A 13752-nucleotide genomic window follows, 5' to 3' on the forward strand; every position below is an offset into this window, starting at 1 on the left:
TCAAATAGATTTATCAAGTTCATACAATTTTAAATTGTGATGTATAAAAACCATTGCGAGTGGCACTCTTGGTCATGCTGGCGTAAATGAATACACTTTGTTCAACATTTCTGCATCAGAGTACTGCCTCTTTATACAGTGCATACCTACACACACGATCCCAGATTGTTTATAATTCAGTTTTTATTAAATATCACTTCCTTTATTAAGTTGCTAGGCAAGTATTGTTTTTTGCAATTTATAATTCCAGGGTCTACAACGATGCAGTTCCTTATATTCTGTGGTAAAAGACCACATTTTTCTTTGTCAACATCCATTTGCATTCAGAGAAAAAAAAATGCAATTGTTATGTAAATCTCAACTCTGACCTGAACACACATGCCACAGTTCATCAGTTGTTGAGCATCAGAAGAAAAGTAAACTTGTTTACACAACATTTTGGTAGTTGACATTATGCACTAGTTGTGTTCTTCGACAATGCAAAAGATATTTAACATAGTCCATCACGAATGATGAGAGTTTCAATAACATAAAAATTCGCCAAACATGTGATCATGTTGGGGACAAACAGTCCAACAGTACTAACGTAAAAATGTACTGTGAATACAATTACTAATTCACTTGCCTGCTTTATACGATTACAAATCAACCGGTCATTGTATCTGAAAAACAGACTGTGATGGTTATCAGTTAACTGGGCACTCGCATGAACAAGCACTAATGAACGCGGCAGGTATCCATGCAAAGAGGTCCATTCATAGCAAGACACAGTATGTATCATTTCAGTTCCCCAACATGTACACCTCCTAGCCATGTCAGCAGCCAATGTTACTGTTTAAAATGTTTGAAAGAAGGTAATTCATGCTTACTTTAAGATCCAATACATTGACTTTGTAGTTTTAAGTTTGTTGTAGCATTTTGTTTGTTTTTTTATGCAAAACTAAACCTTTCTGGTTCTAATGTTGAGGAGTACTATATGGTACCAGGCCACATGCAGCAACTCTTTGAGCACCAAAGACAAACATTGTTTATTTCCTATTTAGTTAGTGTTCCATTTTTTAATATTCAAGATATAAAATATATATAGGGTCATTTATTTACCAAGTTGACACTTGTTTTCGGTTTTTTTAAAGAAATGTATGTAATTTTGACAAACCAAATGATTAACATTCTTTATTTTAGAACAAAACATGTCTTGTGCTCAAAGTTTTTGATCTTTAACTCTCACTATCTAAAATGCATCTTAAAATGTCCCTTTTCACAATGTTTAATGGGATTGTCTCTGAAGCACTAACTTGCTTTGTGCTCAGTTGTTAAAATTACAGGTTGTATTAAAAGCAATGAAATAATAATTAACTAGGTGTTTATGGTTATATCATTTGCATTAGTATTGTACAGTGCTTTGGTTTGGTAAAACATGCTGAAAAAAAAGATAAAATGGCAGGAAATGACCAAACCACATAGATGTGTGGATTTTAAATTTATGATACCGTACAACCCCATACTACAACACCTTCGTGATCCACGAAGGTTCGCCATACTATGGGTGGCTCTAAGTAAGAGTGCTTTAAGGGAGGGGTTCTACTGGTCACCCTCTAGAGACTAAATATGGTATTTTGAATATCGCAATATACAAGTCCCTCCTCAGAACACTGCTGTCAATTAAATAGTTTTTTAATGTCAATGAAGTCATTTTGTAATGTCAATACAAATGAAAACAATTGTTTGTGTGTGTATGTTAAGTTAAGGACATAATTTTCACCAACTCAACAAAGTTGGGAACAAAAAGTTCAACAACAAATTGTTTTGCTGTGAAAGTAAACTGATTGGAAACCGAAACAAAAAAAATGAAACAAAAAGCATTTTGCAGAGATCGTGGTTAGATTATTGTACACAATACACTAATACTAAAAAAACAGCCAATTTGAAATCTTCGCCAACTTAAGTTGGGGACATAAAGTCCAACAGCATTTAAAAATTGCTGTGAAGATGAGTTAAATAGTTTAAACTTGCCTTTGAGGGAAGAGTTCAACTTAAAATCAGCTGAGTATGGCTTCAGATTCTAAGGAAAAAAGTGCAGAAAGAATACTTTGTTTTACAATTTATACTAATACTTCAAATGTGTTGGCAGATGTCTTGATATTTTTGCTTTACTTCACATGTTGCTAACAAAATTTCCTAAAGAAACCCATATTAAAATTGTATTAACAGAACACAGTAGTAGGTGGAAAAGTCTCAAAGTTGACTGGGGATGGAATTATACAAAGTTCCTATTAATTGTGTTTCCCATTGTTACATGTATAACCATTTGTAATGTTTGTTTCACAGGAAGTGTACCTTGAATGGTTAGCTGTAGTGTAAAGATATATTGGCCTTGTACATATCATGGGAAGTGTCCCCAAGGATTAGTTCTATTGTAATGTTGAATGCAGATTATGACACAATCAATTCACCAACAATTTGTTGGGGACTTGAAATTAAACTATGACTCCAAACTTAATTATAAAGTAATCTGAATAAGTTGTTAACTGCAACCCATCCCACACTCCTGCCTCTGATACGTAGGCCAACTGCAACCACCATACTCCTACCTCTGGGCTTGAGGCCCAGAAGATAACAAATATAAATTACTAAATGCTTATAGCATGTTAAATTCAAATTACTGACTAGAAATAAAAATAGAGTCATAGTTTAAAAAAAGCCCAACAGCAGAAGCTGTGAATTGAATATAAGAGACAAAAACAAGTGATCTTAATTGGTTTATTGTACATTCTTATCATCTAACATTGTAATACATCATACCTTATCAATTCCTGAAGACGAATCTAAGAAAGCAAACAACAATTCCAAAACAAGAAAGATTGAAAGTTATTTTACTACTAAATGTTCTATGCTAATTGAATCTCATACCTGCTTGAAAAATGTACATAACAGATTAATTTTAGGTCTATTAATTAATAGATACAACATATTGATGCAGATGAGTTAGTAATTAAACCTACCTTTCAATATTGGTTCTCAAATAAATTTCAAAATACATCATAAACACAAAGGGCTTATACACACATAAATTAATATGCCAATTGAATATTAAATCAACAATTCTTTTGCATATGACAAAAGGCAGAACATATTGTTTAGTGCCGTGTTTACATTAAGGGCAGTTTGAAAAGTCTGTAAAGTTTAACAATTTTCTTACTTTTTCTGTGTGTTAATATATTAAATGTTTAATAATTAATATGTTTTTCAGAAATGAAAATTTGTTGAAAATATATAATTTTATTATTTTATCAATCAGAATGCTGTTAACAGTTGTTTATTTTTTTAATTGTTATTTGAACATTGAAATATCATTTCAATCCAATTCAACCAAGATGTAATATAAGAATACTTGGAATTACAAAATTGATTTTAATGGTTTTTTTTCTTTTACAAGAATACAATAGACTGGCACATTCATTTTGCCTTACCTTATAATAAAAGAAATTGTTGAATGCTAAACTTCACTTACTATTATACACCTACCATACAATAAAATTAGTAGTACATAATCGCCAAATCCACATTCAAATAAAATAATGTAAATTACATTACAGTTACATAATATATTATGATAATTAAGAATGTGAGGCATAATGTGAGGTGTCATCACAAAATGACTACAGTAAAAACCCCTTTTGAGGGGACACCTTCAGGACCAACCAAATAGGGGTTCACCATATATTGCCCCTTGCAGAAAAGTGTACTTTGAATGGTGTCCAAAAGGAGGGGTTCTACTTTATTGTAGAGTAAGACCAAAACATATCCCAGAGCAAATTATAATTGTTGAGTTTGTATTTTAAATCACATCTGATTTTATATTTATTATAATGTAAAAGTAACAATTGCATATATGTAGTTGTAATAATAATAAAGATCAACAGCCTCGTTTTGGACATCCAATGACAAGAGTGACATGTCATTAAGCATCTAGTTTGTGATGATACCCAACATATTATAATTTTACTAACCTTTACAGCATAACTGACTAACAAAACTTATCTTGCAATTATAGTAGAAAGATTATGCATGACAATTAAAGCATTAATTGAATTCAGTTTATTTTTAACCGTTTTAAACATACCTTTTTAAGAAATTTTCCGAAAGAACTTGGAACTCTCAAACCTCAGAAATATGTTAAGATTATATCCACTAATAAGATTTGTATAAACATTTTAATAAATACTTTATTAAATCACGAAGTTATCAATCAAGTAAATTTTCAAAATATTTATTTTCCTATAAAAGTTAAAAATAGTCAGTCTGTATGGTCGGTAACTTACCCTGAAATGCTAACTGACCAATCATCAAACTTTAAAACGATACAAGAAATCAACATAGAAGGTCAATGATGGCATATGACATATTTACATACAGGTGTATAAAACTTATATTCAGTTTATAATGGAATTAAGGGGACACCTGTATTAAAATCTTTTTAAATACTAGTGGAAATTTCTCTTCACAATAATTCCAGTATATTTGACACTGAATAGAAGTTTCACAGATGTTGTTTGAACGATATTGTTGAGTTTATGGGATTTTAGAATGTTCTGTAATTCAGAACCTACCATTGCCAGGCCGCATCATGTGTGGTAGTTGTTGAATATGTGCTGGTCTAGGCCCAGATTGCATCCTCTGCTGTGGTTGTTGCATCATGCCTGGTGATTGGTACATAGGCCTTGACTGGCCCATCTGAACTCCTCTAGGCATTCCTAAAGGTGTACGAGACATTGTATTACAGAATTATTACAGAAACCCCAGTTGTAATAAAGTAAATATTTCATTAAACTTAAATACTTAAACTTATAAACTGTACACAGTCTTACCTGTTGGGGACTGCATTGACATCTGATGTACTCCCATACCCATACTAACAGGTGCATTCCCTAAAACACAAAACATTTATAATTAGATGCAAAGTTGATTCCAGCCTTTCCTAAGTTCCTGGCTCCCAACTATTTGGAATGTATTCTGAAAAGTATATTGTTTGAACGTTTGAATGGCGAAATCAAATGTTAACATAAAGTTTGCGTACACCACGTATATTAGTTCTGAAAAGTTTCTTGACGTTTCGATCAATATGCTTTGATCGTCCTCAGGAGTGAGAATATTCTGAAAAGTAAACTTTGCATAAAACCAGCCGTTTTGGGCCAGTACAAAGATGTCTGCTTTGGGCAGGTCTAATGATCTTTGGTTTTGGGCCAGTATTTAATTGAATTATTAACTTCATAAGTGCCACATATATTTATAAAGCTTTACCTTAATCTCTTCTCAGTTTTTTTGTTTTTAAATAATAAACTAAGTCAGCATTACCTGGTGGTGATGGTCTAGTGATTGGGGAATGCCCCATCAAACCTGCCATTCCTTGTGGTGTTCGTTGCCCCATCATTAACTGTGAGTCTGATTTAAGCCTGGCATACTTCGATAAGTTTGACCTTATCTCTTCCTGCATACAAGAATTATTATATAAGTAAAATAAGTAATAAATTATGCTAAGACGATTCCATTTTTTGGATTATGTATTATAATTTTGATGATGAATAGAATTATGAGGTGTCATTAACAATTTTAAAGCTCTATCTACCAAAAAATGTGATGTGCCCAAATAGGATGACGTGATGTCATTTTGTGGCATAAAGTTTGATAGTCTAGACAGAGCTTAATGTATGCAAATAGAGAGACATAAACGCACCAATGAGATGTCTTCGTCGGGATGCATAATTTTACTGGTAGCACTTGAGCTTGACACTTTGCCAATGGTTGGAGCCGCTTTGACAGTAGTGGGAGCCGATGTGATAGCAGCACTAGATGACTGCTGCTGAGGAGTACTGACTTGTGGTGGTGCCTTCATTACTGGTCCACTTGACTGGGTTATCTTAGGACCTATCATGGAAGGTTCACTAGTAGTTGTCTGAAAAAGAAATTAAACAATTATTATGGAGGGAATCTGAAATACATAAACCTCCCTTGGGAAACCCATATTAAAAGGAAACATTTTGCCATAAAATGAGGAACAACATATGGTCTATACAGGGGACAACATTAGCAAGGGGGCTCTTTGGTGGGTGTGGCAACTTAATACAGTTCTACTGTATTGAATAAACAAGTTTAAATCTAAAAATATGACCAGGATTTTCTTGCAACATCTACAGAAATTAATTATTAACAAAGACAGGACCAAAATTGTAAAGAAATTATGTAACTTTCAATGTCTGGCAATTGACAAAGTTACAGACTAATGTGTTTAGCCTCCTTTAGTCACAGATAGATGATGCCAATTTAAAACGAGTAAACTTACAGCTGCCGCACTTGGAAACAGGGGTTTAGCCTGACTGGATGGAGATGGTACAGTTGAAGGTAAATTTACATTGTTAGGAGCTGATATATTAACTGACGATGTCGTTGGTACTGGTGGTCTCATAATGGGTGGTCTCATCATGTCGGGCATCATTCCTGGTCCCATGTTACGCATCATTGGAGGCATTGGTCCAAGCATTGGCATGCTCATTCTGCAATTGTATCAAGGGTTCCACTTAATACAATATGTTTTCTAATAACTAACTACAATCCAAGCCATAGAAGGTTTCTTTATTATATTATACTTTTGGGAAAAAAAAGTAATTTTCTTCACCAAAATTGTAAAACCAAATGTAGTAGAGCTTTAGATTAGTGGGTAATCTGCTTTCCAATCCAAAGGCTAATCCTGACCTAGTGGGATGGTTGAATACTCCAATCCTTAAGCCTAAAATAAGAGATCATTTACAAACACAATATAGTTTATCCTTCCTATAACTGTTGAGTGTGTATACATTTTTTTAAAAAACACAATTTACCCAGGCATCATTCCGAACGGAGGCATTCCATGTAATCCAGGAATAGGAGGCATAGGCGGCATTGGCATCTGTCCAGGCATCATACCACCCATCATTGGTGCTCCTGGCATCATTCCTGGCATCATTCCTGGCATGCTTGACACGGGCATGCCCATCTGTGAGGTACCAGCATCTTGAGCATTCTTCTTATCATCATCCTTTTTCTTATCATCTCCTCCAGCTAACAAAACATATCGATAAAACAGTCAATGATTTATAGGCATGTGTAGGAGAAGACTAGAAATTTAGATAGGGTGGTCAAACGTTTTGGTAAATTTATCATATCATAATAACATTTATTTCCAAATAATGGTGGCGTCACCAAGAAAGCAAATGCTTGTGTCAGGTACGCCAAAACAAACAAAAGGAAACAAAACTAGATTTGAACTTGTCACTATTGCACAACGCATCATAACATGCACATGCTATTTATTAAGACTGACTACAGTAGGCTGCACTGCACTGTTGTACAAACAGCATAGCATTGATCAAAACCGTTCAACAAGCGTCAACAGTTGAAGGTTATTGGCATTGTAAATGGTTAGTTTTTATTTTACAAAAGTGCGCTCGCAGTGCGCAATTTTTTGTAAAATGTGAAATGCTTTAGCATTTTTAACTTTCAAAGCGTGCATATGCGAAAAAAACCTAATCTTCAAAATTTTGCTCATGATACAGGAAGTTTCTAAGTTTCATTAAAAAAAGGCTGCTGAAATTATATAGTCAATTCAAGAATTTCAGAAAATGGCAGCATATCTTCATTAAACAGAAGTCAGGTGCACAACTACATATACGTGCACATACAGTAGTGGACCGAGTTACAGCTGAACTGCTTTCGCCGTTTTAGAGATCTGCGGGACACAAAAAATTAGCAGAAAAAATGAAATTGTTGACAATAACAATAGGCTATCGCTTTACAGAGAGCGATAGCCTAAAAACAAATTTTAGTATACTGTAATATCTTTTGTCTGTTGCAGTATAGCAACTATAGTCAGGCAAGCATGTGCTTTTAAACTGGACACTACCGTTTGGAGACAGATGACTGATTTAATTCTATTATGCTCATGATGCCATCCTACCTGCAACTTTTTCCTGATGACTTTTTAAATCTGCCTCTGGTATTCCTTCCATTCCGTAGATTTCAATTTCAATATCATGTCTTCCTGGTACTGCATTTGGAACTTTATCAATATTCTCTTTATGAACCTGTAAAAGACAACACATTTATTACGGTAACATATACAATTCAGTGTCCCATAATGAGGAAACTAAACAATATGCCTTTATCATTTATGTTTGTATTATGCATAAGAATAAATAACATGTAGGTTTTGAAATTTAAAAAATGAAATATTCATGCTTAAATGAGTCTTATTCAATTGCATTTTACATCTATTGTATTTTGTTGCACCAAAAAAAATGGTTAAAGTGAATCAATATTAGGTAAATTGCCTATTTTTCGTAGGATGTTTTTTTTACTTTATTCTTTTTTATAGCAAGTTGAAAGCAAAGCAAAATATGGCAGACATGAAAAGGACAATTCTATAAAGAAGTGTTTATCTTACCTGCATACAATGGATTTGTAAACCTGGGCCTGTGTATAGTTTTTTATGACATATATGACATTTAAAATGTTTTGCTTTTTGGTGCTGTATAAGAATCTTCTCATCATCAAAGTCTCTGTTACAATACCTGGTATTACGAAGGTTAAAGTTCAAACACTGTTTTTATCCAAGACACTTAAAATATTGTACAGTAAAATTATGAAAATTTTATCTTTTTTGACCTAATACAAACATTTTATGTACAGTATATTTTAGATATTAAAATGTTTGAATCTGGACGTAAATCATTTTAATTTAACATCAAAATTTGACAATTAAACTTCCTTTATTTAATTCCTCTCTACTTTCACAGAGTCATTTTAATCAGTATTCCTTATATTTTTATATATTGATATTTAATTGCTCATTTTATGCAATTTCAAATAGAAAAAAAATGCTTAATATAGTGGTTAGGTTTATTTTAAAATGTAACTTAAGACTGCTCCATGTCAACTGATGCTATGTGTAACATGTTATTGATATGCCTAATTTTAGATTTGTTTCTGGTAGAAATATATATAAATTAAATTTAACATTATAAGAGCATATTATAAATAACTAAATATTTTATAATTTTAAAAACATTTTATTTTTACTATACTAATTTACTAGGCCTAAAGTCTGATCCCTTAAAATTGCATAAATTTATTTATTAAAATTTATTAAATATTAATTTAAAAAATTGGCCTAATTATAATGAAATTGTATTTAAACAATAATTAATAGGCATAGGCTTACTTACTATCAAAAAACTAAGCCTAACTAGTAAGTTAGTAGTCCTAGCTAGCTAGGTAGTCTAGTCCTATGCCTAGGCTAGTAGGCCTAGGCCCTATCTAGGCCTAGTACTATCTAAACTACTACTACTTACTAGCTAGCCTAGCTAAAAACAATAACATGGATGGTGTATTATAATTTGATAAATTTCTACTTGGCGTAGACTCATCTGATATGTCTAGGCCTAACGATAACTAGCGGCTAGCCTATCTAGAACTTACTAGGCCTACTGTAGCCGAGCGAGGGTCGTGTCCTAAATTGCTGGCCTCTAGAGGCCCTAGCTAGCTAGGCCTAGCCTAGATAAAAAGAGTGTAGGCCTAGCCTAGGCCCAGGGCCTAGAGTAGATATGACTTGAGGCTATTCATCGGTACAACAACTATATATTTACGAACTATTTATAAAGGATACCAGCACCATGGTTTTACGATTTTCTTTTTCTTCCTTCCCATATTAAAAAAAATTAAATGTAGCTATTGAAATACGATAAAATAAGGCTAGAAACTAGCCCTAGTTTTCCGTTTCTTTCTCTGCCGTCGTCTTTTCTTCGTTAAAAAAAGAGAGCGTGGTACGTATGGTGGCGCCATTCATAATAAATTGCCAGGTTAATTATATTTATTTTTTACCCAATTATAGAACAAATGAAATCTAATTTTCGAAAAACAATGATTGTTTAATCTTTAGCCATGGTGACTCTCTGTTTATATGAAGTAGAAAAAATATAAAGGTCATTGCTACAAATCAAAATGTGTTGGATAAGGTAGCGTAGACCCGAATGAGAAATATGCAAATGAGAAAATCGTTCATATAAGAAGGCCCAAATTGTATAAATCCACTTTATGACCAAAAGAAAATAATTTGCTGGTGAGATTTTCTCTCACATCAGAGAAATCTTATCTAAATAAAAGAAATCATTATTGTGTAGGACTTTTTAATTTTAATACAATTTCAATTTTCTCGCTATCCAACTGTTTTCATAGATGGATAGGTAGCGTTCGTACTATTGGGCCTCTTGGCAAAAATAAAAAAGTATTTTAGTGGTGCCTTCAGAATTTTGAAAATAATGTGAATGAAGTGAATGGTATTCTAAACGTTTTTGGGGGCCTCTTGAATCTGCCATAATGTTTTCGCTCTCGGGGACCAAGGCCGATTATTGATTGTAGGGATATTTTTTTTGACGTCCAAACGAATGTAGAGTTTTGATTTACCCTTCATGGCCACTGTCACGTAAGAAGACAAGATACTACAGTTAAGTTCTTCAGTATTTATATTTTATTATTATATTTCATTTCATTTCATTTCATTAATTTCATTATTTATTTGGTCTATTTGAGTATATACGGTACATAACAAAAAAAAACTGAAATTGGGGAGACCAGGGTCAACCTAAATGAACTTAATCACTGTAGCTGAGCCGACATAACCCCAAAGTCAGTTTACACAAAATACAGTTACAGCGAATCAAAATGAATATGAACTTTTCTAATGAAGGCTGATGGGCTTTCTAGGATCTGTCAACGGTCTGGGAAGCTGGTTCCAGACACGGGGTAACCTGATTGCTATAGAATGGAAAAAAGCCTGTGTTCTTGATGCTTGATGTCGGAAGCACAGGCTATCATTGTGACGGGTATTTATTAAAATACAGTCATGAACTGTGCTGCCAGTCCAGAAACCCCACCAGAACCTTAAAACAAAATATAATAAGACATTTATCTCTTCTAACAGACAAAGATGAAACTGAAAGCAAATTTAACCTCTCCTCATTGCACATCTGTCCACGATGCTGTTTGAGAGCAAGACGAGTTGCTCTCCTATGGACCCCCTCACGCTGATCTGACAAAGACTTCGTCCATGGAAACCAAGCAGGTTGCGCATACTCCAGACCAGGCAAAACAAGACTTTTGTACAAAGACAAAAATGCACTGGTCGAAGCATGTCCAGCCACACTCCAAGCAAAGCCCAACATACGTTTAGCTTTGGAAACAATGACATGGACATGGTCATCCCAGGTCAATTTTGAGTTAAAAGTAACACCAAGGTATTTAAAAGATGTCACCGGACTAATATGAGAGCCAGACAAAAGGTATTTAGACAACTGTCTGTTACGCAAACGTGTGACATGCAGGACATTCGTCTTCATAACATTGAAAGGCATGCGATTTGCTTGGCTCCACAGACCAAGTCGGTCCAGATTGCATTATAAATAAGAGTATCATCAGCAAAAATAGCAGTTTTACATTTAAGTGAACAAATAATATCGTTAATAAAAAAGTTAAAAAGAATGGGACCGAGTACACTGCCTTGAGGTACCCCACTGGTTACCTCCACCCAGTTAGATGAAGACCCTTTAAATTGAATCTTTTGGTATCTTTTAATTAAAAATGACTTTAACCAGTACCATATCACCAGTAATGTTAAATTGCTGGGAAAGCTTATGAGGAGTATGTCATCAAAGATTCATCCAATCGAACTGTTCGTCAATCAATTTAGAAAATTCTTTATTGTATGGTCGATAAAAGTCATACAATATCTTGCTTGCATTGCTATCTAACTGAGCCTTGTTGGTGAAACCTGGAGTACTTCTAGCTGGACATTTTATCGCACCATTTATCTTTAAACATGATCCACGCATGCGCGACTTATACATCATACTTCGTGTGAAAAATGTTTCAAGTTCAAGAAACTTTTCAATTCGTTTCAATTCTGTGAATGTGTTTACTGCCAGATTACCCAGGTCAACTATCAAAAACCGATCACGCGGGAATTTCTTCAACCAATTTTTAAAATGTACCGAATATATACTTGTAGAAATGACAGTTTTGTTTTTATAAACAGTACCTTCTGGGCTGATGTAGTTTTCTTTGAAGCGTTTTCCTTGTTCTTCGGGTGTGCGTTTCTTTGCTTCTTGTAAGTCTTGTTTTTTATGTCTTAGCATTAACTCCGTATCATGATGATATTCAGATACCGCTCGCTTCACCGGATCTCGTACACATAATAAAAATTTAATATCTTTTGGAAGATTATCAAAAATCATTTTTGGAGCATTTTTGGTTAGGAAATATTTAGGTGTCTTCTCAAATGGTATTTGATATTCGGTTGAAAACCCCATTCTAGCATAGTAATAGCTCAAACCGAATTTAAACTTATTAGGTTTGTCAAAGAAATGGACTTCATTTCCGAATGAATGAGATATCTGTGGATGTTGACCAATAAAGAAGCCCAACGCAGTTGTACCACTCTTTTTGACTCCAATATTAATCACCTTTGGTAACCTCTGCTTGTAACCAATGTTTTTCATAATGTGTGTAAAAACATACCACATCTCTCCACTTGAGAGTGACGAAAACGGAGTGTCATTATACAGGTCATAATTTGCAATCATAATATCGACTTTTCTTTTAAGTTCCCCCTTCATCGTTTTAATATAAGTCGATATTCGCATTTTACCCGGGGAAAACCGTCTATATTTAGTTGTAATGTTTTTTAAAAATAAGTTCTGAACATTTACCACAACTTTTGTTTCTTCTTTGCGCAAATTCACATATTTATTAGTCTCGATATTAACAGTTGATGTATAATTAGGTATTCCTGCCAAATTCGAGTGAAAATCAACTATATCATCTTCCTGTAGGTTTACATTACCTCGATGTATATTTGAATGTAACCGACGAATATTTGTTAGCGCTGCAGAATTTGAAGACATAGATGAAAAATGTGTAGGCCTACTTGATAAAAGCACGTACGCTGAAAATGTTAATACTGTTAACACTAAAAAGGCGATGACTGCCTTTAATGTTGAAATAAACGACATTGTGTACGATTGAATTGTTGGCCAGCCGCAGTTGTAGTCCAAAGTTATCTGAAATGGAAGAAAACGTGTTTTAAGCTGTAAATATAACATTAAATATACGAATACCAGCAGATCGATTCTCGGATGCATATTGTGAACTTTACAACTTATAGGGATTTTTTTCTTGGAAAATTAGTCAAGTAGGCCTAACACATTTTCCTAATTTTAATTACCTGTCTTGTTCTTCGGCCGGTCAATAACAACCTACACACCAGTGCGATTCAAGATTGGAAGAAGGACTAATTTCACAAAGAATGGACACCACATATCTCAATAATACTTCAGACGTACTAACAATATCTCTAATATGTATTAACGGTGCTCCGTGTGAACATAAGCATGAGCACTCAAGACTGATCAGATCCCAGTCTTCATGCCGTATTCACACTATTTAATACCTCGACATTGTATACAGTCTAACAAATACGATTTGAGGTACACGCCACTTACCGTATTTTGACCTTTATTTAAAAAGTACATAAAACTGCCTAAGGCATCAACCTCAATACAATTCCCTCAACAAAACTTACACCAACAATGGTAACACAATAACAACAAAAGCCATGGCAAATTGTATGCACACGATTGTATTCAGAAATCTCCACTACTGAATTAC

At 33.8% G+C, this 13752-nt stretch overlaps 2 protein-coding genes across 3 annotated transcripts; both read right to left on the reverse strand.

The window, feature by feature from the left end:
- Nucleotides 1–7: 7 nt before the first annotated feature.
- Nucleotides 8–9973, reverse strand: LOC144840910 (BUB3-interacting and GLEBS motif-containing protein ZNF207-like). 2 transcript variants are annotated; one of them, XM_078696997.1, is made up of 11 exons: nt 9698–9973; nt 8477–8603; nt 7991–8117; nt 6876–7095; nt 6341–6551; nt 5735–5953; nt 5356–5488; nt 4869–4928; nt 4611–4754; nt 2014–2062; nt 8–831 (listed from the first exon to the last, which is right to left on the reverse strand). In XM_078696997.1, exons 1-10 carry the CDS (start codon nt 9736–9738, stop codon nt 2040–2042), a joined length of 1305 nt encoding a protein of 434 aa, XP_078553123.1. In that variant the 5' UTR covers nt 9739–9973; the 3' UTR covers nt 8–831; nt 2014–2039. The 2 variants fall into 2 exon arrangements, with proteins under 2 accessions (XP_078553123.1, XP_078553121.1); XM_078696995.1 differs by having other exon boundaries at nt 8–2062.
- Nucleotides 9974–11728: 1755 nt separating this feature from the next.
- Nucleotides 11729–13343, reverse strand: LOC144839571 (heparan sulfate glucosamine 3-O-sulfotransferase 1-like). The gene is made up of 2 exons (XM_078694997.1): nt 13310–13343; nt 11729–13145 (listed from the first exon to the last, which is right to left on the reverse strand). Exon 2 carries the CDS (start codon nt 13095–13097, stop codon nt 11736–11738), a length of 1362 nt encoding a protein of 453 aa, XP_078551123.1. The 5' UTR covers nt 13098–13145; nt 13310–13343; the 3' UTR covers nt 11729–11735.
- Nucleotides 13344–13752: the final 409 nt, after the last annotated feature.

This window comes from Antedon bifida, chromosome 4 (genome assembly GCF_963402885.1).
Source record: "Antedon bifida chromosome 4, ecAntBifi1.1, whole genome shotgun sequence".
In the NCBI taxonomy this organism is placed as follows: domain Eukaryota; kingdom Metazoa; phylum Echinodermata; class Crinoidea; order Comatulida; family Antedonidae; genus Antedon; species Antedon bifida.

Excerpts from the sequence above, each read along its gene's own strand:
- LOC144839571 (XM_078694997.1), bottom strand. The coding sequence starts at position 13,097 with ATGTCGTTTATTTCAACATTAAAGGCAGTCATCGCCTTTTTAGTGTTA.
- LOC144840910 (XM_078696997.1), bottom strand. The coding sequence starts at position 9,738 with ATGGGAAGGAAGAAAAAGAAAATCGTAAAACCATGGTGCTG. Across the intron at positions 8,118-8,476 it reads TACAAATCCATTGTATGCAG|GTTCATAAAGAGAATATTGA; the intron begins GTAAGATAAACA and ends TGTCTTTTACAG. Across the intron at positions 4,929-5,355 it reads CACTAGACCATCACCACCAG|GGAATGCACCTGTTAGTATG; the intron begins GTAATGCTGACT and ends TTTGTGTTTTAG.